Source organism: Polyodon spathula, chromosome 10 (assembly GCF_017654505.1).
Source record: "Polyodon spathula isolate WHYD16114869_AA chromosome 10, ASM1765450v1, whole genome shotgun sequence".
Taxonomy (NCBI): Eukaryota; Metazoa; Chordata; class Actinopteri; order Acipenseriformes; family Polyodontidae; genus Polyodon; species Polyodon spathula.
The window spans coordinates 5,918,698-5,944,026 of NC_054543.1; the positions used below are offsets into that span (position 1 = coordinate 5,918,698).

The 25,329-nt window shown below is 38.9% G+C and overlaps 1 protein-coding gene across 1 annotated transcript in view; it reads left to right on the plus strand.

The window, feature by feature from the left end:
• The window catches only part of LOC121321769 (C-terminal-binding protein 2-like), a 73,360-nt gene that overhangs the window by 11,037 nt on the left and 36,994 nt on the right, over positions 1-25,329 (plus strand). Inside the window, exon 2 of the mRNA XM_041260929.1 lies at positions 21,686-21,849. Coding sequence (XP_041116863.1) covers positions 21,792-21,849 — 58 coding nt within the window. The 5' untranslated portion in view covers positions 21,686-21,791. The remainder of the gene's footprint in view (positions 1-21,685; positions 21,850-25,329) is intronic.

A 25,329-nucleotide genomic window follows, 5' to 3' on the forward strand; every position in this document is an offset into this window, starting at 1 on the left:
CATAAAGCTGCAGACAGCGTACCATCTGCAAACTCCAGGGTGCTTGAGTGACACTTGGTCGCTGCTGGGATAAACTATTAGCATTGTTATTAAATAGCGGCTGCCACACTAGTGAGCATTTGAATGTAAGGAAAACAAGTGTGGCCTTCCTTGTATTGCTACCATTGTGCACACAGTGACGGGGGAGAAGATTAGATAGCATTATACAAAGAAAAAGAAAGATTATTTTGTTTAGTGCATCCCCAGCAAGGTCTGTGCAAGACAGGGTTGTTAAGAGAACCGGCTTGGTAAAAGCAGCTGATATTGAGCCGCGATCAATTTTTCTGAAGCTGTCTGTTTTTAACTCAAGAATGATAGATATCCTTTTAACAGAAAGTAACGCCTAATATGAAAAGCAACTTGTATGAGAAACAGTGACTTGTAGGAGTTTGTTTTCTTTTTTTGTTTTTTAAATTAAAAGCACATACTGTTTTAAATAGTAATTTGTGTCAAGACCTGACATATTTATCAATTCTACAGTATTGCCAACCGGTTTAATTTCTTTTCATTAAAATAGGTACAGTATTTCATTTAATTATTGGATGGCAGTAGTAAAGATGGATATGCAAGTTTTCGAAAATGGCCTCAGGTGCACAGGTAGGGCTACTGATTTTCCGCGATCACAGAATTAGGCATTGGGAACGGAATTGCGCGTTTTGGGAACGGAATTACCCAGTGTTGCCTTTTTACCTCGCAACTCCAATTATTTATTTATTTATTTATTTGAATTTTTGCACTATATCATGTGACTTCACTTACATGTCTCTGATGAAACTCAACATGGCGGCTGAAACATTTTCTGATAATCTGTGTGAGGATGGCATGATACTATTCTGCAAATGTTGCTGTCATTCGATTGATCATGTATGAGTCAATACCATTCAGACCACATTGTCAGTCGTAAATACGTAGAGAACAGGATAGCAACAAATGCAAAGTACTGTGTTCTTCTATACTGAAATAAGGTTCGTTCATACTTCAGACATAATTTGTGGAGTCGAGGGTCTCCCACCCTGTGCGACAGGTCAGAATTCCATCAGCCACACTCTTGCCGTCTTTTGTAAAGTCGTACAGCCTTTTCTAATGTGTCTACAACCTGAAATTGCATAGGGTCAGATAATGTTGAAAACATTGAACATTTGCTGCATGACAGAGTGAAGATACACAGCCTTGACCTAAGAGAGGTATTACACTGAAGGCGGGGCTTTCCCGAAGTAAGCTAAAAGCTACGTTTATTTCTTTCCATTCTACATGCATTTAATAAAGCTGTGCAATGTTAAACCACGACCGTTTCTTAATTAATTGAATTAAAATCCAAGATTTTCAATCAGACTCTTGCTGCTGTAATAGCAAGTCAAGCACCTGAAGACACTTCAGTCATGTCATAATGTTTATAGACGGGCTCACTGCTGGCTAAAAATAAGCAGGAAAATGTAATTATATTACAACAGTTCAGAAAACAAATGTCCAGCACAGTTATGAGAGAATCCTATTCACAGTCTTCCATTGACACTGTAGTTCAGTCTACAAATGAAGGTGTTTTGAAAGACCCATTTAAGATTAATCATATGTACAGTACTCCACAAATTAAGTTTAATGTTTTACTGGCATTACAAAACCCAGAATAAAATATAAAAAACACTGATAAAGAAGGCGTGTTGACTGACTCGTTTCTCTACACAGGTTCAGTGTTGTGTATCACCTGGTTGCAATTTAATATAATGCATAATGAAATTTAACTAGGCGTATCTCCAGACATAATGTCTTTATGAAATCAACGGTGGGTAGTGTAGTGACTGTATCCTTTACACAGTAAAGCTCGTTAATTCATTGTCAGATAATATAATAATAATTTAAAAAATGAATTGCGGTAATATTTATTAATGTACTTATTTTATCAACATTATATTTATGTTCAATTGTCAATCAATTGATAAAGTGGGTAAAAATAAAACTGGTCATTTTTGAAAACCGGAATTTGCTATTCCCCAGAATGGAAAATCAGTAGCCCCACTCATGTGATAAGTTTACATAAGTACGTATTCTGTATGTTCAAGGATACAAGAAACAGGCATTACTCACAGATGAAGGGCTTGCATTGTCAAACTGTCACTGGATTATTCACTTGAATTAGAAGGTGATTCTAGCAAGGAATGACTCCCAAAGGTGTTATTGTAGTCTAGTTTTACAATAATGTTTACAATGAATGAAGCTGGGTCTTTTTGAAATGTATGGATTTTTCTTTTCTATGTACATTTCTCTACATCTTGTTCTGAAACCATTAACAGTTGATCTCAATTGCACATGTACTTCCACAATGCTTTGGAAATCAATTATAAAAAGTCCCTTGTGGTTGAAACCGGCTTTTATTCCGACCTACAGTAAGTGCGCTGCAGTGTGACAGAATGCAGTAATAGGTCAGTGGAATTAATGTGGGAGCAGTCCCATAGCTGATGAATGATACTGGACTTGTATTGTTTAATTTATTCATTTTTGTTTTTAAATCCAATGCTGATTAATAATGTTATTTTAATTTTGCAGTATTAAATATTATATTGATCTTATCTTGCCCCCCGCCAGATCTGATCCACACCAAACAAGGCATGCTGTGTAGAAAGCCCTGTGTGAACACGCTGTCTGTCCATGTTCTTGGGACCCCACCACTTCATCCATTTAAGACGCACATGTTCAATTTTTCCACAGAATTGCCCTGTATGATGGGAATTGAGATTCATTCTGTGACAGTGCACTTAACCATACAGTTCCTCTCCTGCACCACTAGGTAGCTGAAGAGTCTTATTTAACCTCATTGAATTTTGATAAGTGAGCCAACCTTGAGCGGGCCACCATTCTTACTGTTGGTCTGGGTGTCTTTCCTTTGACGCCCTGGGGAAGAATGAAATGGGAATTTCCTGCAGAAGTCTCCAAACATTCTATTTATAATGAAGGGTTAGGGTTAGGAAGAGGATGGAATCTAGTGGCAAAACAAAAAAAGAATGTGGAGGTCTGAGGTAATGCTGTGAGACGGTAATGGTTATGCTGATGTCTTTTAGCAATATTTCCCCAGATTTAATGTCACTACATTGGCTTCCTGTGAGGCAGCGCATTGATTTCAAAACCCTGCTCCTCACTTATAATGCTATTTGCTACTGGCGTGATTTGGGCGTATTCGTTAAACTGCGTCGTACTTTGAGATCTGATAACGGTGGTCTCTTGGTAATTCCAAGAACTCCAGTAAAAATCTATGGTACAAGGGCTTCTAGTTCTCAACCTCCCTGTATTTGGAACTTGCTTTGAAATTGTATCTAGAATGCTGAGTCTGAGCTTAACACATATTTCTTTGATTTGGCCTTTCACTAGCGAGCACTTCGGAGCTCTTCCGGCTTGCTGTTTGTTTTTGTAATGCACCCTGGGATGTTTGCATATGAAGGAAATTAGTATGGTATGGTTCATGTTTATTTCATATGAATTTGATATTTTAATGTTTTTTTTTTTTTTTTTTTTTTTAAGACCGTTCTCTCCACTGGATAATTCCATTGAGATCTCATTTTCAAGGAAGATCCCAGGGGACAGACAGCAAGCACGCAGTGTACACACACTTCATTAACTATTTATCACACCTTTAAATGATACGGTTAAAAAAAAAAAAAAAAAAAAAAACACGTTGTGTTTAATAGGTTGTTTTTGTTTTTGTTGTTTTGTTTTTTTACATTTGAATGAAAGGCATGTGTAATGAATGCTTCATATTGAAAAGCTGCAAAAGTAGGTAAATAGTTCCCTATTAGTGTCCTAATCATTTCTTGTTGTTGAATGTTTTCAACATTCCATTGGTGTGATTCGTCTCTGGAGGTACAGGTGGTTGGGTTTATTGCAGACTATACCTGTTCTGTACTGAGTAGGATATACCAGTTACCTGAATACTAGTCGTTACTCATATTATTTAGTTGTTTGTTTCCTGGGCTAGGTACTGTAGTTAGTTAATGGCTGAAGTACAGTAACCTGTTTACAGTATATCAGGTCAATGTCAAATGCTGGGCCGTTTGTTTTATTTCAAGTAACTAGACTGCAGTACAATACAGCGGGGAACAACATTTAGCAAAGCTTAAGAATACCCACTGTACATTATTGTAGAGTGTGCTGCAAAAATGCTGACTTTTCAGAACAGAACTGGGACTCTGCCTTCAGTATTTAAAATGTGGACATAGTCTGTGCCAAGTGTAGAATGATCTCAACAAGTTAGTGTCCGACAAGCAAGACAATGCTTTTTTGTCTTGTAAAGATTTCCTCTAACCAACAGGGTTAATAAGGCATGTTACACTGTGTGGATACAGTAGTGTCACTGGCTAGTAATCTTATCAGGAACCCTGCATGGGAAATAAAAAACTTGCTGGCAAGAAAAAAAATACTGTATGCAATGCCAAGGTTTACCACAGTATTTCTGCATTCCCACAATGGGAGAGGCTGAGGTGCGAGATTTAAGCCAGTGAACCAGGGTTTATATCCTTGTAAGAAGAGGGAAATTGAGTGTCTAGATTTATATCCATATATAAAAAATAAAAGTACACATGTTCCGGTTAAAAACATTTCATAGAATTATAATATTGAAATGTCAGTGCCACATCATGGTTCATTCTAGGGTCAGTACTGATGGTTAGCTTCTGTTAAGTGGAACAGTATCAATAAGTAGACTGAATTTTATATATATATATATATATATATATATATATATATATATATATATATATATATATATATATATATATATATATATCCTGCCTTCATTTATCATTTCCGTTGGGATATGAAGACTCAGCAGTGTGTGCCGACAGGCTCCAGTGGCTGAGCCTCAAGGTCAGCAGGGGTCATGCGAGATGAGGAATCTGTGCCCTGAGTGTGTTTAGATTTCCTGTTCATGAGCGAGTGCACACCCCAACGCTACCTTTTCATAGTGCTCCTGAAGCCCGGAGCTCACATTTATCGAGGATTGAGGTAAAGGGCCGAATTCGTAAAAACTGACCAATGAATTCTGTGTGGTCAAGTTAAAGTGGCCAAGCATTAAGAGACTGGCATGTCCAGCCTGATGGCAGAGTGCCACCTTGTGTCTTTGTGAATCTGGAATATCATCAGCTGGGTGTTGGAGCTTTTTAATCTGCTGGGAAGTAGACCGATATTTCTGTTCCGGGTAGAAATAGAATTATTCATTTTTTTAAAAATTCTTAATTCTTAACCCCCGAAGGGTTGGATTTTCTTCAAATAGACAAAGCTGTAGAGAGGAGGAAGCACGCCCCCTGATATTCAGTAAAACACACTCAGGGGGTCTTTTGATTTGCATAGAGATTATAGGTGTTAATATCATGGTGGATTTCAAATTGATAGCTTGTGTGTGTGTGTGTGTGTGTGTGTGTGTGTGTGAGAGAATGTGTTGTAAGGAGTTAAGGTATGCAGGCTGGCACAGCTTAATACTGCATACATTACACATTACAATTACAGCACAGACAAAAATAGTATTTAATTCCAAACATTCTTTAGCGACATTGGCTTGTAATTTAAAATATCAATACAGTTTCCTTCATGAATCAATTAACAAGCAGAGGAACGAATAGTTACAAAGCTCATTCTTTTGTGTCATGCTTGGTTTTTTAATTTTATTTTTGTCTTTTATTGTCTGTGAAAGGATACGCCTCTGTGTTTCAAGTGCCAGCTGTCTCAGCTATTGATTTTGACAGTAGGGTGAGGCTATGTTTTTTCCTGCGCTTTCATTTCTCTGCTTGGCCATTTTCAAAACACAGTTTCAAAGGGATTATGTGGCTCAGTCAATACAGAACTAATAAATAAAAACCTTAATTCTCAAACTCATTTGTCAAAGGCTTTTCAGGAACTGCTTTTATACAGTAAATGTTATGAAACGAGCAAGTCTTAGTTTTTGTAATTATAATAATGAGGCTGCAACTGCACACAAACTTAGTGTGACCTTTTAAGAGCAACTTGGTATGGGTGTGAAGTATGAGAGTTTCCTATCTCATGCATTTTTTCTTTTATTTAGATTCACTTTGTATCTTTCAGTAGTCTAAATAAGCCCGGCTGAGGTCTGATCTTGCCTCCGAGTACATCTGACACACCAGAGTGTAACCTTTAACCTGCCCCCCTTCCACACCCTGCCCTTAAGTCCGCTGTGAGCAGATTTCTGAATGTCTTTTACGTGAACTAATTCTGCTGCTGTAAGAGGAAGTTTTTTTTTTTATGAGCAAGCACGTCTCTGTTGTTGTGACCTGCCTACTTGTTTTTATGGATTTGTTTGATCACAGGCGCTCAGAAGCCAGTCAGTAATCAGGCTTAAAGAGAAGTGTGTACTCCTAAAATAAATGAAAGGCTTTGAAAGCTCCCAAACAAAGCCTAGCTCCTCTGCCTCATGGAAAGGGTTTTAAACTGCAGCGAATGTAAAATAATGAAATAAAACAAATTCACAAACCACCTTCTGCAGAATGGAACATTCCGATTATATTGCTGGCTACTGTACAGAGCCTTCTGTTGACTGCATAGTGATTTCTGTCAATACTTCCTCCACAACTTGTGTCAATCTTAACTTTCTACCGTGCTTGTTTTTTTGTGGACTGGAGACAAAGTTTAGCAGATATCTGTGACAAAACCCTTCCACTCTGTTATAGCAACGTACTGCATTGCTGTAGTTCGCATGAGATTGCGATGTGGAAATCCACATCGTTCTGGTTACCACAGAATGTTATTGGCATACACCGTGAAGCTATCTGCCTCGAAACGCATATGTGTATTTATATTTTGGTGAGATAGCACAAACACAATTTTTTATTTACACACAGCAGCCCAGCTGAAGAACATCTTGCACTGTTAGCAATTAATTTTCACAGCTTCAGTGCGCCATCCCGTGGGTTATTGTTTCTCTTAACGAGTCTGTTCGGCGCGCTTACAGAAGCTGAATCATGAAATATGGATAAATGCCACTGTGCCGGCCTCCTGTAATGATCAGGACAAAAAAAAAAACATTTCAAACTAGCGGTTCAGTGAGATGCTGAACTGCAAATGTGCGTTGTACAGCTACTAGCCACTTCGTCACAAAACAGATACTGTCACACAGCAACACTGGTGCTTCTGCCTTCATTCATTTTCACATTCAATGTTAGCGTTCAAAGCCCTCCTGTATAGTTTATGAAGTAAAACCTGAGGTCTTGTCTTCTCTTATTACTGTTTGTCCACTACTTGACAGTGAGCACAGTTATTATGGTAAACACAGTGTCCAATCAAAATCCCTCAAATGTTGTTCATTTCTCCACCTCCCTAATAAAAATACCAAAAAAAGTTGGTGTCATCCAAATTCTAGTGGTTTTTTTAATTTTTAGTAATTTAATTTTGGAAATTAAAATGTCTACATCGATACCAAATGGTTACAAAATAAAAAAAAAAAAGTGCTTCTATGAGATTGACATTTAGAAATCATGCTCGGTTTGACTGAGCACTCCACCCCGCTGTGACCAGGCAGCCCATGGCGAGACTTTATCCAGAACCAGTCAAGACAGGGGAGCAAAGAGAAGCAGTGTCAACAAACTACTTCACATGAAAGCAGGTTAGATTCAGGGAGGCAGTTCTGAGCATTTCTAATGCTGTGGATATTTGTAAATATAGCTTTTTTTGAAATGCAACTTTTGTAAGCCCACCAAAAAAAATAAAATATATCATGGAGTTCTTTTTTGTGGGTTGTTTTTTTTTTTTGTATTTGTTTAGATTTCTCAGAAAACACCCAAAACAACCCAAAAACTATAACAGAAAAATCCAAAATGTGAAGCATACAATACAGGTTAATTACTTAAAAGTAATTTGGCCACTTTGCAATGGTGCCAAATGTTAAGCATCAGTTGGCCATATTTTCAAAGCCCTTTATTTCCTAATGCTGTTTACACTGTGACATCAATTACAATTCAAAAGCATGAAAAACAATGGAGACTCACAAGCCCATGTTAAATACCTGAGCTGTTTATTTCTGTTTTGGTACTGGTACATTGAGTGTTGTGCTGGTGGCTGTTTGGAGGAACTAGTTTTGAATCTACAGTAGATTAGTAGGTAGGTTTCCTCAGAGTAAGACTCTGGTATCTGCTTGATTTATGTGGTTGATCTGAGCATAGGTTTTCATTCTGTTTAAATACTCATATATGGGTCACTTAGTTTTAACAATCGTTTTCAGGCAGTAAGCGCTGTTGTAGTTTTATGTCAAGGATTTGACCCCCGTTCCTCAGAAATGATTGTTTTTTAGTGAAAGCTATATATTTTATTTTAATAACAATGGTAACCTTGACTTTAGCATGTGTGCATGCATTGTGCTGCTAGGCCGTTCTGCACAAGCGTATCTCCTCTCTCTCTTTGAATAAAATGAAACACAAGTAACTCCCATAGTCTCTTTTCTTCAGTTTAATGAGTCCCAATAGAAGAGGTTTATTTTTGCTCTTAATTTGAAATGCTCCACTGGAGCTGTGTTGCCTCCTTAGAAGATGCAATAGAACAATGAAAAAAAGCATTACCTTTCACAAAGGTCGTGTTGATTTTTTTGTTATTTTAAATCCGCAAGAAATTTGATTTAAATAATAAATGAAAGTGTAGTGTATGTCCGCTCTGGTGAAGGAGCTTGTCTCTTTGAACAAGGAGCTCGGTCCTCATTCACTGCCATCTATTTTGTCAGCTGCTTACGCATTGTGTCTTGTTGATTTCAGTTGGGTTTTTCTATGAGCCTTGCATGCAGATTTGTCCAGGTTTCCAAAGATCTGAACTGGAATTAATGGATTGTGGTCTTGCTGGAAGCCTTTTTAATGACAGTATTAACCGTGCTTGACAAGCTTTATAACAGACTGTCAGCTCTGATTGAACCCACTTCTCTAGAGTTCCTGCCATATTGAACATCAGAGCGGGTCTCTGCTATTAAAGGTAAACTGAAATAAGCCACTTCAAAGTACTTTTTCAGGTTTATGGTTTTTAAAAAAAAAAAAAATTGTACCTTTCCCGTACATTTTTATGTTTTCAATCATGCAAAGTGGTTCTTATTGCAATTGCGCACGTTGAACAAGCCTGTGTTTGGGTGCTTTCGCCTGAGTTGAGGAGCTACTGCAGTTCCAGTGCTCCAAATCTCAATACCCATTGATAAAAATAGGAAAAGGAATTTTAAAAGTTAGAAAGCTGTAAATGTGCCCCGTCTCTGGTAGACAGCAGTCAATTGAAAATTTAACAGGGGATCATAATAAAAAAAAAAGTAGCAAAAGAATGAATTTCTTGAGCAAATTCATTAAAGCACTGCAGATATTCCCTCCACCTCCTCCCATATGCCCTTGCCTGCATGCTGTTGAGCAGGATCTATGTAATCTAGTATGATTAATAATATTAGAAGCAAAACAACTTTAATAACCAGATTTTGTGTTTTCTGAAGGCTGGGCTGGCATTGATATTATTAGAGAATCTCACTGTATCTGGAGTCAGCAGTTTCACGCGGCTCAATCTCATTGCATTTCCAGGGTAAAGCTGAAAAGAGAAATGAATTGGGGGCCTGCGGTAGTTAGGATGTGAACTGGGCGATGGCAGTATGCATGAAATGCTAGGAAGACGGCTTTATGCACCAGGAGTGGGATAAGTGATTAAGTTTAATGAGAAGAGATAGAAACATTGATCAGTGTTTTTTTTTTTTGTTTGTTTTTCAATTCCGCACGCTCCCTAAACAGTTTTTGACTCGCTTGATATATCGAGTTCATTCCCGTTGCCGTTCCAATAATTCATGCTGCACAGTGTAATGGCTTACGGCTCAGGGAAGCCATCTAGTTGTTAATTTTCGATGTGGAAATTGCAATCCTTGCTGTCCCCGTCTAATTTTTTTTATCCCTCTCTGTTAAATCGCCAGTTAATTTGGCTAAAGAACCCTTGCTAGGGAGATATTTCATGCTGCATAGAGTTCTGTTTTCCCTATAAAAACGTCCTGCTTGATCAACTCTACCACAATAAACACACTCCACAGCCCAGTTTTATCTGGTGGTGAGATGACAAGCCCTTCTCAACTACCTGATTTATGAATACTTGAATTAAGTGGCGCTCCTCAGTTCAGAGTCCTTTTATTATATTTTGTATTTTTTTGCATGGGATATCAATAACACATGTGACCTAATGAACTGTGCTTTTTAATTTGTAAATACAGCTTAATGTACTAGTGTCAGAGAAATGTTGCAGCTGATTTAATTATTCTCAGCTCAAGCATGTTACCTTTCAGCTTATAGAGCAGCTCCCTATACTGGAGTCTGAAGATTTTTGAATGCATAATGGTCTGTCTTCATACAATGATAGCACACCAGTAAAGTTCAATTAATTGACAGGCAGACAAGTTTGATGGAAACAGTGGCCAGTTGCATAAAACACCTTAACCCTTTCAGTCCCAGCAGAATCTCAAGGTCCCGCCTTATCACCATATGTTAACTATATTGTAGTGATAAAAGGCAAGTCATATTATATTAGCTGTAGTCTAATACGAGTGAGTAAAACATGTTTTGATGTTTGTGGCCAAGATTCCTCCACTGTAATTTCACGAGTGATTTTTCAGTATATGGGGTTTAGAGTTCCTAAAGTACTGAAGGGATTTTAAAGTCACATTTAACAAAATATATACGAAGAACGTTTTTTAGTTCTGTTCTCATGTCCTGTTCTCTGTTCGAAAATATTCAGGGCTGAAAGGGTTACGTAAAATGTCCCATTAGTTTTCCCCTTAAGTGTTCCTTGAGTTTTATGTTACATCAAAAGTTGTAGTTTGAGAATCTTCAATACAAAATCAGGTGACCTGAAAAATGTATATTACATTGAGGTAAAAAAAAAAAAACAGTGTAGCAACACTGACATGTCCATGTAAGCTTTCGCTCTCTCTTTCTCTGCTGTGTGAAATGAGCTAGACCCTTTGAATGGCAGAGCGTGTATCTCATTACATCATCTCGCCTGCAGGGGGCTGGCAGTAACGGTAGCAGAAGTGTGTCGGAGACGCACAGCAATGTTTGTCACAACTAGATTTCACTTTCATGTTGAAATGATATATGCATGGAGACTTGGTGGCAGTCGCGGTGCCATTTCTTTAATGTTGAACAGCCTATTGGATCAGTCACCACATGATCATATACTGTATATATGAGAAGTAATTCATTGCCAACACATACCTTTAGTGGTAGCTTTGTAACTGATACGTTCAATGCTTGCAAAAATATCCCTGCATTCTGTCTTGGTGGACAGTGGTTATTAAATGCTCATATTCAGAAGTTCCATTTAACGCCTTCCCAGAAATGTCACAAACAAAATATCAGTGACAATTTTAAATATTTTTTTTTTAAATTGTCAAATGTATTTCATTATTGTAGAAGATGATTTGGAGGAAAAACCCTGTCTGTTAATAAAACGAGTTAAAAGGAAAAATAAAAATGAAGAGAAACCACCAAATATATGGACGCAGATACATGAAACACAGTGATGTTACCCAGGGCAACACGCCCACAGAGCTATTGCAAGTTCCGCGAACGGCTGACCGGGGTGTACTGTATCAAGGCCAGCACCTTCCCCAGAGATTCTATTAAACACTTTGAGTTTAAAATATAAACGTCAATGTATTTATTTTTGCAACACAGCTTAAAAAGAAAAAAAAAAGAAAAAGACTGTATCATCATCTGTAAGCATTTAAGGAGTGATGGACTTGTATTGTTCAGCTGGTGGCTGACAGGCCCACACTGTGCTATTCAGAGTCCTGTGGGGTTCATTAAACAGAGGAGTGCAGCACCACCACTAAGCCAAGACGCAAAGAAATCTTCCGTTTGTCAAAAAATCACTTTCTGAAGAATACAGTCCTGTGCCGATTCACAGCTGTTTTACTGCTGCAATACGAGTTATCACATCCTGTCCTTAGCTGATGTGATTATACATACACTATACAGGACAGGTTTAGGCCCTAAGAACAAAGCTAAGTTATTTAAAACTAATTGAGATTAGGGGTTCTCTCTCTCTCTCTCCTAGTGTGCATAGATGCAGTATATTATGTCTTAAAGGGAAGAAAAAAAGATAATTATTTTATGACACATACCTTCTAACATACATTTTTGGAACACTCAATATTAGCTTATATTACAATACAACAGACTGTCGACATATAAGGAAATGCATGCTGAGGTGAATTGAAACATTAGTACAAACAGTGACAGCACATGCATAGCACAATATTTCTAAGCTTATTAAGGTTACAAAACCATTGGTTTTTATTACTGATTCTTAATTAATGACTGAACAAGACCAGACAAGGCTTTTTAAAATGGACAAAACTAAACCACCTTATAGGCCAATAAAGTAAACCAATGTCTGAAACTATTGGCCCTCAAAAAAGCTTTTTCAACCATTTTTAAGAAGGGAGCAGGGGTTGGTTTCCTTCACTCATATTTTGACCACGTTTTTCACGAGTACCCGACTCATTTCCACGTTTACCTTACTTAACCCCTAGCCGCACTGATAAAGCAGTTTTATTAGAATTCACTGTATTGAGTTAAAAATGATGTTCAGCCTCATCTCAAAGAGAGTGTTGAAACAGAAGGGTAGTGTTTCACTAGCAGCAAAATAGCCCATTTACAACACTGATGTAAAGTGGGTGTTTGGAGTAGAATAACCGTGAAGTTTCCAGCCCGCTGTGTTCAGTCACTTCAGAGCTCTCTCTACACAGTGCTCTACCTGGTCAGATCAGACACTCCAGTCTGGTTGCAGGTGAATAATTCAGAATTCGACACTAAGATTAGGTGTTGAGTATGTCCTATACAGGTAGGTATTTAGTTCATGGTAGATATGCTACAGGCTGTACTGTATGTGAAAGGTGCTACCAGTCTTTTATTTCTTTGAAGCACAGCATTGTGTTATTTCTCAACTTTTTTTCTGGAATGTACTGAGTTCAATAGCCTGTTCCTAAAATAGCGATGAACTCCACTGTTCTCCCATATTAAACATATTGTTCCTGTTGCTGTAGGCTTCAACTATAGTAGCTCCCCAGCTGAGCAAAGCACCAGGGATTGGTCATTACCAGTAAAGCAGCTTTGGTGGATAATGTTAGTATATTTCATCAACTTGCAGTAATACTGTGTTTAAATAAATGGTTGCTTCTGACGTTTATTTCGTGCATCTTTAGAAAGTAAACATTCAGCCATATTTACAAGTCATTAAGAACGACTGAAAACGGAAGCCACGGCCACCGCTCAAAAGTCTTATTTTAGTTCAGAAGGTGGCGCTGTTGTACAGAAACGGTTGACAGGTGTGCCACCTGCTGGGACTTCGTGGGACTGCAGCTAAAGTCTTTGTTGTTTACTTTGCTAGCTAAAGACATATCAGCTGTAAACTGTAGAGAGACAAACAAACAAAAAAATGTGAGTATTTGTTTTGTCAGGCTTTGTGTAAACCGGGCGTAAGCTTTAGCATTTTATTTATTGCTTTGGTGTATTTCAGAAGTGTATCCGGTGCTAATCAATTTATGAACCAGTATTATCAATAAAACTGTCATAAGTACAAAATACGGTAATAAACTAAGTAATTCATGTCTGCAGCTCCAGAGGTTGATCTGTTTTCTCGGGGTGATGAATTGCTATTTTTCTTTGATGGAGATCAGCAGTTTTCTCTCGCAATTAATTCAGACATCCTCAGATTGTTAGCAGACAAATTTGTTTGTTTCTTACGGTAGAAGTGTGTCTCTTTCTGCTGTTCTGTGCATTTCTCTTTAGAAACAATTGGCTTGGGCTCCCGGGTGGCGCATCCAGTAAAGGCACTCTGCGTGAGTGCAGGATGCACCCTATAGCCTGGATATCGCCGGTTCGAGTCTGGGCTATTCCACAGCCAGCCATGGACGGGAGTTCCCAGGAGGCGGCGCTCAATTGGTTGAGCGTCGCCAGGGGGTTTAGGTCGGCCAGGGTGTCCTCAGCTAACCGCGCACTAGTGACCCCTGTAGTCTGGCCGGGCGCCTGCTGGCTTGCCTGTTAGCTGCGTTGTCCTCTGACGCTGTAGCTCCTGGGTGGCTGCGTGGTGAATCCGCAGGGAGTAAAGAAGCTGACGGCACATGCTTTGAAGGACAGCGTGTGTCTGTCTTCGCCGCTCCCGAGTCGCAGGCATGGTAGCGGTGAGCTGAGCTTAAATAATAATTGGCCATTTCAAATTGGGAGAAAAATAACAAAAATAATTGGCAACGACTAAAGAATTTAAAAAAGAATTAAAAAAAAAACATAAAAACGACTGGCTCATCAAAACATGGTGCTTTTGGAATCAGTGAAGGTCTACGTTTCTATAGGAGCTGCTCAATGTTTACATTTTTATTTTATTTTTTAATCCTGGAATGTTTGGCAGCACTATTTAATTGAGGACTAACCGATTACACACAAGAGCTGCAGCCCTCCATAGTATCTCACGTCACATCAGCAGCTAATCTAGCCGTGCTGGATCTGACCACCAATGTAATTCAATTAAACAAAAATTCGGACTACAAAAAAAACATAAGAAGGTTGTCCTACATGGCTGACAGCCCCCAGGGAACTCATACAGGAGACGGTAACACAGTTGTGTCTGTAATATTCAATAGAGAAACTGGAGTATCCTCTGTTTTGCTAGCCTCTGACTTGTAATTGATTAAGGTTGTCTGTTTTGCTGTTTTTTTTTTTTTTTTTTTTTCAATCCCAGTCTTTCACAATGCCTTTTTGTGTGTGTGTGTGTGTGTGTGTGTGTGTTTTTTTTTTTTTTTTTTTTTTTTTTTTTTTTTTTTTTGCTCTTCCACTGTTCCACACAATTCACTTCTGGACTTTATCAACCCAGTGTTTTTCCTGGCCCCCTTTCAATGTAAACTGGAGTACAAACTGCATTTGGCTGGATGGGATACTCTGCCAAGGCCAGGAGAGGCCTTGTAACCACCTTTTATTTAGATAAGAAACCCTGACTCATACTTTTGTTGGTTTTATAACTTGGCTTCCTGTGAGAGCGCACAGGAAGTGGCCGATCAGCTCCAGGTCACAGCTCCAGACAGTGTGTGGCTCTCCCGCTCTCAGCAGGATTTTGTTTTCCTCAGAACTGATTTAGCATTAGATTTGCAGCCAGACCCAGCTGGGTTAACAATGAAGGTGAGAGCTGTGTGACTTGGTTAATAAGAAAACCAGGCCAGATACCTCACAGCTGTCATGCATTAAAGAAGTCTCCCACCCAGAATTAAATACAACTGGGGGGGGGGGGCTAGTATAAAATGTCATAGTATTTTTAAACAAAGCATCCAACAGAGTCTTTTTTTTTTTTAAACTCTTGATTAACTTTTTTTTTTATATTTTGTATGTGCCAAAAGATGAGACAGGCACACAACACAGCACTGCATTCATCAACTCCAGCACTGAGAGTATAGAGTGTCAACAAGCAGTACAGATGCACAGCGGTTTGGCTCTTTTCTGATGGGAGGATGAAAGTGCTTGGAATACTGCTCTTGTATGCATTTGTCCTGCACCTCTCGTGACGAGCAAAGCAAGCAGCTTTACTTTTCACTGTATAATTCTACAATGGTGGTCCTTAGCAGTACCATGAGCAGCAGTGTGCTGCTGCATCAGCTATATGTCTTGCAATTCCGATTCATTTAGAAACAAACTCTGAAAAGAAATAAACAAATGAATTGTTTTCTTTTTTAATTCACTTCACGCAAAATAACTGTTATTTGGAAGTTTGTTTTGCTTTCACATTGGCCTACGTTCAAAAAAACTGAAGGGCACTAAATTTGTTTGGCGCACCCATGTATTAAGCAAGTGGGAATGGAGCCTAAGGGTTGCTCCAGGGTAAAACACTATTATAGTATTATATTGGTGTACGAAATTACCAAGCGATGTTAAACCAGAACTGCTGCAATGTGGTCATTTCAGTGCATGCACTGGATTGTTTTCTTTTTTAATGACTCATCCCTGAACCCTGGTGGTCTGGATACATTCCATTCCTGGAGCTTCTCTTTCCTGCTCCTGCAGAGTCCAGAGGCTGCTTGGGAAACAGTGGGAAAGCATCCTTTAAGACCTCCCTACCCAGATTCACATCCCATGGTTGTCCATCACATGTCCGAGTTCCCAACCAAATGAAAGTGTAATCTGTTATTTTTAGCTGTTGCATTCCCTACCTAGCGCTTCCTGTTTTTCCCAGCGGACGCTCCTTGTTTTGATCCAGTGGTGAAAGATTTATTTTAACAGCAAAACTGAAAACGCCTCCATTGTTTTATCAGTCACAAAGAGAGTGGGAGGCTGTGGGAGCAGTGGTTTTATATATAATTGAAATAATAACATTTCCTGGTCAATGTCAAGTCAAGTCATGTGGTAATTTGAGCTGACCTTTTTGATTTGTTTTATACATGTATTATGCTATATGTTAACTAACCATTTGTATGGCGATGACAGTTTTGAGAAACGTTTACTTTGCTTCATTGTGCTTCTGTAAACTTTAACTTGCTTCATCACATTTGCATAATTATCAAGGATACATTTAGTGGTGGATATGCTTCTACTGCTTTTATGTCTTGTGAGTGAATCTTACTTGAGATCAATCCATCTAAACTATTGCAAGTTAATCTAATTAACATAGGGCTTTACCACGCTTGCTGTCCAAATGTCTTAATAATTCACTCTTTCTTTTTTCAATTGTATTACTTATTACTTACTTAAAACCATTGCCGGTAGACGGAGAGTTCTGAGACTAACCCCAGTGCTTCAGATACAGTATGTTAAAAAGGTTGATTCCATTTTGTTTTATTATAGTAATTGTTGACAGTCATTTTGCAGTTTCCCATTGATTTAAAATTTCTTTTGCAAATCTGGGTTTTAATTTTACCTTAGCACATATTGCCACCCGGTGGCCAAACAATATAACTCTTATTGTGGGATAAACTAAAAGGGAACAATAGTTTGTCAGTTGCTACATAAACGGTAAACGCTGGGGGAATACTTCAGGAGAAGAGATACATTCTATATCCCCTAAACTCTGTTTCCTAAATAATGATCTCATGCACGTCGAATTTGTCTTTGTTTTGTGACACACTGAATATTTTCTGTCTGAGCATCCCTGTGATTTATGAACTATTGAGTGTCAGTTGTCAATGCCAGTTGCTGTCAGTGTTGAGAGGATTGTTATTTGGAGGGACTCTGTGAAGTAAATTTAGGAGCGTGGTGGTGTGAAAAGGGGAACTTGCAGAGCTCTTTCGTCCAGGGCTCGGTTCTACAGGCAGCCGATGAGTAAACAAGGACAGAGTTCTGGATCTTCCAGACATCGAAGGATTTGAAGTCTTTTTTTTTTTTTCTGTTAGAGCTTTGCATGCTTGTGAATTGTTTCCGGAGCCTAAATTCCAAAAGCAAGTCACAAGTTATAGAAATCCAGGACAGTCAGAAGGGAGGGCTGTTAACCGTCACAGTGATGAGGCAAGTACACTGAAATCAGTTTAATTGCAAAGACATTCATTGGGGCCCTCCACACACAGAGGACTTCTGAAGATGGCAGTCTGGCTCTGGGGATGAGAAGAAGTTTTGCTAGTTTTAAAGTGTTATCAGCACCACAAAAGCAACATGTTGGGTGTGTTTTGAGTTTCTGCTTCCTGAGCTCCACAGCAGAGCTTGAAGATGTCGGGTGAAGTCAAGTGAGCAGAAGCATGCCTATGAAGTGGTGGCACACTGGTTTTAAGCAAGGGGGGTTGCATTCCAACCACTAAAACAACCACTGGGTAGTCATTTTTGTTCAGGTTTTTCATTTATTGAATACAATTTGTAATAAATCCTCTTCTCATCTACTGTCAGTAAGTACAACACCTACCTAGAATATGGGTTGATTTTAAATGGCTTTTCAATGTCATTGCATTCCCACTTGAGGTGCCAGTGGATTAAATGCAGTTTATGAAGCTTGGAAATACAGCCATGAGCTCAGATACCAACCTGGCGGTCAGAGGCAGGAGGAAGTTCACTGCATATTGAGGCTAAGTGTAGATCCCACCCATCTGAACAACCAGGGCTGGGATTCAAGCTGACAATCTGCTAATGTGGAGAGTCAAGGCGCCAGGGCACTAAGTGTATTGAGCTGCTGTGACAGCTAGATAACCAGTTTTTTTTTTTTTGCAAACTGGCTATACTGCTCATCTGAAGAAAAAAAAAAGGAGAGGGTAGGGTAGATAATTAATTAAAAAACCGCAGCAGGGTAACGATTGTAAATCACTTCAAACTGTTTCAGATTTATGTATATGTGCACACACACCAAAGTACCTTGACGTAAACATGCAATTAGTTAATGGTGATGAATAACACCATGAAACCCAGCATGAATCATTCTAGTCATACAGGGGGCCCTGGCTCCTGGAAAAGGGCCCAAGATGTGCCAGGACATGAGAGGAAGGCAGGCTGCTAACTGGAGGCAGCCTGTTTAAATAAAGTGGATCTAAACAAAATACTGCCAGTTAAATCTGAGAACCAAACATCTAGAGTCAAACATCTAGCAATGCATGCACATTTTCCCGGGACATTTCTGTCTACAAAAATATGCAAAACAATTGTATTTCGGTTTGCCGTTGTTTTAGATTAATTGAATAGACCCCAATGTCTAAGGGCAGCAACATGCACTTGTCTGTTTGGTTACAACGGGTTCAACATGAAATGTCACTGTGGGGTTACAGAACTGGAGCAGAGCGTACCCTCCAGATTGTTTTGCAGGGCTGGCTGCAGTGTTTCTATGTCAGGTTTGTTAGTGGAACACACCCTGGGGGTGAACTTCTCTAACAGATTCAGAAACACATTGTGGTCATTCCGGTAATGTGGAATTTTACTGAACAAGATAACATCCTGTACATAGAGTCTGGAAAGTTATTTCACAGCCCTTGCAAATTTAGTCTAAATTTACACTCCATCAGCCATAAATGTAGACATTTGTTATGAATGATAATGAATGTGTTGTACTGTAAGCTATGCCTGGTAAAAATAATAATAAAATTGCATACAGTGTGTATGTGTATGTGTGTGATATATATATATATATATATGTCTAAAATGAAATGTAGTATTTGTGAATGTCTTAGTATAGCTGTAACTGTTTGGCTGTCCCCTTGATAATGTCTGTGCAATGCCACTGTCCGTGAACACATTGTAAATGTACAATGACGTTGTATATTGTAGGTAGAGTGCATCACTCATTACAGTAGCATTGTGTTCTCATCTTAATTGTGTGTGTAGGTGAAATAAGAGCTGAGTTCTCATTGATTTAGTAAAGTGTTTACATCACTTTCGTGACCCCTTGGGATAGTCCCAGCTAATTTGTCAGTCATCAGCAGGGCATTTATCTTATCCATGCCCTTACAAAAGGGTTGTGCCCTTCTTATGATTCCACATAATACCCCATGCTATTCAGTGCCCTGAAAGCTGTTATGCTGCTGTCCAAGAGGGATGGCAAACAGCTGCTGCTCATCTTGAGTTACACTACAGTTACAGCCGCTGCTACTATCTGAGAAGTTCATGGCGCCCTCTTGTGTCGGAAATATATAATTACACTTTTCTAACACATGACAGGGTTTTAATGAATGTCTGTTGTATGCTTCCTGTTTGTGTATTGTCGTTATTTTTTTATTGTTTGTGTTTTGCTTGTAAGAAGAGGGCCTGTCTGTAAAATGTACAAAAAGAAAAGATCAACAAAAAAGAAAAAACTTCCCTTAAAAAGAGAGCTTGTCTTTACTGCCTTTAATTACTTTTAAATGAATGTCAATTTGCAGAATACGACCGTTTTAAAGATACTACAGAGTGTAATTATGTAGACTCACAGAGCATCACTAGAATACCAGAAGCATAGAGGATTTACCTTGTAACTATCCCTGTCTGCCAATGCACTCGTTCTTAAAATAAAACATGGAATTCATATATAAACAGGTTGGAAATTGAACAGTACAGTATAGAGTTTTTAAATAAAAAATCAACTCTACAGTACTATGTAGAGGACTAATATGGTGTTGATCAAGTCTATTTCAGAATTCTTATAAAATGTAAAATATCAACCAAACTTAGTGTTCACCCTGGAGAGTTCTCCATTTGTGTTTTTAACTTTTTATTTACGGACTATTGATAAACACTTAGACAGGGTACTCCAGCTTATTAAGACTAACGTTACTAATGTTATTAAGACACAAGTAGGGTTCTTGGGAAGATCTATAGACAAATTACTATAGGCTGGTTTAACTTGCTGAATTTCAAGCAATAAAAAACAAAGAAAAACACGTTTAGTTGTGTAAGCTCATAAACTAAAACATGATGAAAGTCTGGGAGTTAGCGCTGTGTTGGTTTTAAACTGCCATTGCTGTATGTCACACACTTTTATTGTTACATTATTAGCTAAATCTGGACACAATGTGTAATATATAAAATCATTTTACAGTAGTAAATACGTCCCTGTCTTGTGTCAAAATGTGACCGTAGCAAATCTTTTAATATAATCCTGAAATTGTGCACAATATGAATATTCTGCATATGAATACACCACTCCTGTCTCCTTTCTTTGTTTTTATCTCTCGCTCTCTGTCTCTTGTTTCTCTCTCGCTCTCTCAGAACGTATGGCCTCTGCTCGTTTGTAAACTTCGTTATGTTCTCTCTCTTTCTCTCGCACACAAAATGGGAAAGAAAAGCATAAAGATCAACACAACTATACAACAGTAGTCTTTATTTCAGTAAATGTATCATTTGTAAAACAGCCACGGCAATGCAGGTTTTTAGAGGATATTTAGAACAAAATGTATACTTTCTATAATAGGTGTTTCCATATGTACGTTATTGTATGTATTGTATAAATGTATGTTATTTATATATTTTTATTACCACTATGATAAAATGAATAGTATATGAGATAATGAAATGTAATCAAATACAAGTCACGCAAACCATTGTGTGTTATTTCAAACTGACAAGTAGATCCAAAGATAAAACTGGTGATTTCGGTACAGTAGGCGTACAATATTATATCCGCTAGTAATATGTTACTAGATAAGGAGTTACCATCTTGTTGGCAAATATGTCACTGCTGGTATTTCTTAATTTAATAGCTGTAAACAAGGCTTGTTTCATAGGAAGTTGAGCATTGTTGCTTACACCATTGAATACTTGCTGTAAACCTGTGCTAGGTTTTAATATACAAGGTGAGACACATTGCATGCTAAATTGTTGGATTGAATTTTTAGCATTTGTATTGAGTTAATTAAAATGCATTTTTTGTTTTAAACTTGTAAGTCATCCATATGTGACAAATAAAAATTGCTATACAAATGCAGGGCTGATGCATGCATCCTAGTACAAGTGGTACACTATGAATGCAAAGAAGAAAGGCAATTGCCAGTCCGATTGGTGGCACACGTTAACCAATATTACAAAGATAATAACCAGAGAGTGTTACATTTTTAAGGAATCTTAGGTTCTGATTTAAGAAATTTTGAAACATTTTGTGCCGACCTAGATCTTTTTCGCAATGGATCTTTTTAAGACTGCTGAACAGTTGTCTACTGTACAATTTCCTTTGATCTACAGTGAAATGTTTGAGTCAGTGTCCAGTGCCATTTCAAGGGTTCGCTCTGTTCTTTTTGTAGGTGTTCTGCTGACGTTATGCTCTCTGGAGAATCCTGGGCAGTTTATTAGGTTCCTGAAGACCAGCTTCGCCTATCTAAAGGAGGAGAGAGCCCCTGCAACCTGAGCATGGCTCTGATGGACAAACACAAAGTCAAACGGCAGCGACTCGACAGAATTTGCGAAGGTAAGGCAGGATTTCACACATCACATTTATTTATTTTTACTTTTTTTAATAGACGCATCAGGTAGCTGTAATGCCTCAAATTTCCAGCAGGTGACTTTGGTGTATATACTTAATAACTTGCCAGTTCCAGCAGTACTCTGATAGACAGAGTTTTAGTTCACAAAGACTGTCCATATGCAGTGAAATATGAAGGTTGCTACAAAACAGTTGGCCACACTGTGATCCCTAATGGTGCATCCAGTGTCTGCCTCAAAATATTAGCATAGTGGAAATGGATATATTGGCAGTGCATGGATTTCTAGCAACAGCAGACGGAGGCACAGCCCCTCAACCCCCCTTACTCTGAACAAGCCCACCTGCACTTTACTGGGGGTCCAAAATGGGGTAACGAGCAGCCAAGCACAGCTGATGCCTGTACATTCTCAAAATATCAATTGAACCCAAATGCTTCGCTAATGAGCAGCACACACTCTGATTCCTGGAACTAAGAGCCAAGTGCTTTTGAATTGATACAATATTCAGAAAGTGGGTGAAAGTTGATAGGAGAGGGTAAGGGTAAGGGGGATTTGGAAGCTGGGAGGTAGGACGGCACTGCCAGTTGTGCCAAATGGTGAAGACAGAGCTGAGAAAAGATTGTTAATTGTGATGGAATGATGCTAGGCAATTTGGTTTCATTTCAGAATTGATGGCCAGGAGTGAAGGCCATCTGTGGATTGATTTTAGTAGGATTTTGGGTCAGAAAAGACATGCACCGCCCCCCCCTCTCACACACACACACACACACACACACGCGCGTTCAAGACAGGCTTGCTTTTTACAGCATGGCTTTCCTGCCAATACAGTCTGTACTTCACGTTGGCATAGCAGTAGTTTATAAATGTGAAAATGTAATTAGTGGCAAAGTGTGCAGAGAACAATCAGAATGTATGTTTTGTGGAATCAGGTGGGGGGTGGGGGGCAACTGTATTAATATTGAGCTCCGCGGCTTTAAAGCATGTGCAGCTTGCCCCCTCGCAATATGGTAAACACATAAGGATACACGCCAGTCCTTTCCTTCCAGGGGCTTGTATTGTATTTATTGGAGCACTGTGAGCATTGTGTACCGCTACGCTCTCACTCTAAATGGCCACTTCGATGAGAAGTTAACAGAAGAGGAAAAATCACGCGGGCGAGGGGAGGGGGCTGGGTTTTTGAAAGCCAGCCCCTTTGGGTTGATGTTTCCGATCAGATCAGTCTTAGCTGTGCTTTTTTAACTGGAATCAAGCAGAAGGCATGTAATAAAGGGGACAAGTTAACGAGCGCAGGATTTCATAGTGTCTTTTTTTAATTTTTATTTTTTTTAAATTTATTTTATGGCCAGCTGTGTGACTGGTTTAATTTCTACACTGCTTTTAGAGGTCCTATTTGTGTATCTGGATTGACTCATTATAACTGCAACATCAAAGCATTGCGTCAATACACAGCATCACAAGGGCGTGTTTGGGTTTAATGGGCTACTCTCTGGCTTCTCTGGGAGGGTTAGTCAGGGTATTACTTAAAATAGTGCATTTACTTGTGTTCTCAGGTCCCCAGTGCCTCCTTTATTGCTTTCCCTTGTGCCAGCTTTGGAGCTTCGAAATCCTTTTTCCTGCTAGTGAATGTCATATTTGGTAAAACATACAGGTTTCGCCAGATGATGCAAGGATGTCATTATATTACTACAGTGCTGTATGTATAAACAATCCAGGTATTTTCATTAAAAATGAAAACAGTAAAAACACTTGACTATACAGCTGATACTGAACAAACTTAATTGAGTTGAAGCACGGTGTACAATGTGTGTTGTGTACCCTTTTGAAACAATTTGAAAATGTGTTGAAATTTACAAAACTGGTACAAACTAAATCTTAGAACGCTCAAGTCAAGGCTGAAAACATACCATACTGTACAACCTATTTGAAGATTTCTGGTCTGCACTAAATGAAATGGGTTGTTCCTTGGGGTATCGGCTATACAGTTTTGTTTTCCTTTTAACATATTGTACCTTTGCAGTGGTCGTACTGTGGATCACATTTTTGTATGAAATCGTCCATGAGGAAAAGCTATATGAAGATGGAAACTTCCATCGCGTAAATATTTCACACTGCCAGATTATAACGTTGATTAAATCCTGCTTTTCTAGCTAGCTGGGCTACCAAGTACCGGATCATGCCAAAACATGGGCGTGGAGAATTACGTAGTTTTATGAAGCGCAGCTTTTATTTCATCAAAGCGACCGCAGTAAATGCTGGGCTTTTAATTTTCTATTTAAGGGGGAAAATGGTTTTGCATTTAAGCTTGAGACCTCATAAAGTTTTCAAAGGTTCAGCCTTGTCTTGTGCAAAGATTTTGATCGAATTTCTTCTGGCAATCTCTCAGTGACAGCTTTTAAAGTCAGCAAAAGCTGAACAGAAACTGGTAACAATGAACAGGTTAAAGGTGAACATTTTTGACCAATAGCCAAATAGCTTTGAAATCATGTATAATCATTTACATCTCTTACCTGTTTAGCATTTTTGGGGTGTTTTACAAGCAGTTTGCTTACTGTGAACGGCCAGTAACACAGCGTGTATCTGCTGTCGGCAGCTTTTAGCCTGAGTGTCCAAGTTCTTCCTAAATCCTTCTACCCTGCAGGCCAGTCCTCTGTCACTGAGGCTTGCATACCCCTAGGCTTCCCCAATACTGGGAGTCAGTTGGAGTATTAAAAGAAACCTGATTGCACACAGGAGTATTAAAAGAAACCTGATTATTCTTTTAGCCAAGCGCAGGATTGGTCCCTATTTCATAGCCTGTTTAGGTAAATGGTTCAGGAATGATGCTATACACATGAACGTTTTTTCTCCTTTGTCATGTTTTAGGGTACTGTAGGTACATAGTAAAATCTGGTGAGATGCATTAAGTAGCTGACACATTCCTGTATTTCTTTGCTTTTGGGCTGTGCCTCTGCTGTACTAACCACTAGTCAGATCCTAATTGTATAAGCCAGGGATAATTTGAATCGCCTTGCATTTCTGGCAGTTTTTAAAAGCAATGTCCCTCAGATCCTGTCTACAGATGTGGAGTTTCAGGAAATGATAACCCTGTATTAGCAGCATGTGGAGTTCTCCCCAGATACTTGTAAAACGCAGCCTGAGGGCTTGTTAAAACTTTAACATACTGTACAATAACTGTAATTGACTTGAATTTTCAAGTTCCTTGTCAAACAGCCTAATTTATTAAGTCTAATGAACGTTTAATGGCCAAAAAAGTTCTGTAGCCGCCACTATTTAAATGGCATGATCTGCTTTGTGTGTGCATTGCTTGCCAAGTCCCAGCCTGAGACATGTCCTGGAATCAGACAGCATGCTCTTTCTGCAGCCCTCTGTGTACCCAGCCACCACACTTGGATATTTGGTTTCCCCCTGGAGAGAAGGGGGGGGGGGGGGGGGGGCTTGTGATAAGACTGAAGCAATACTGCCTCCA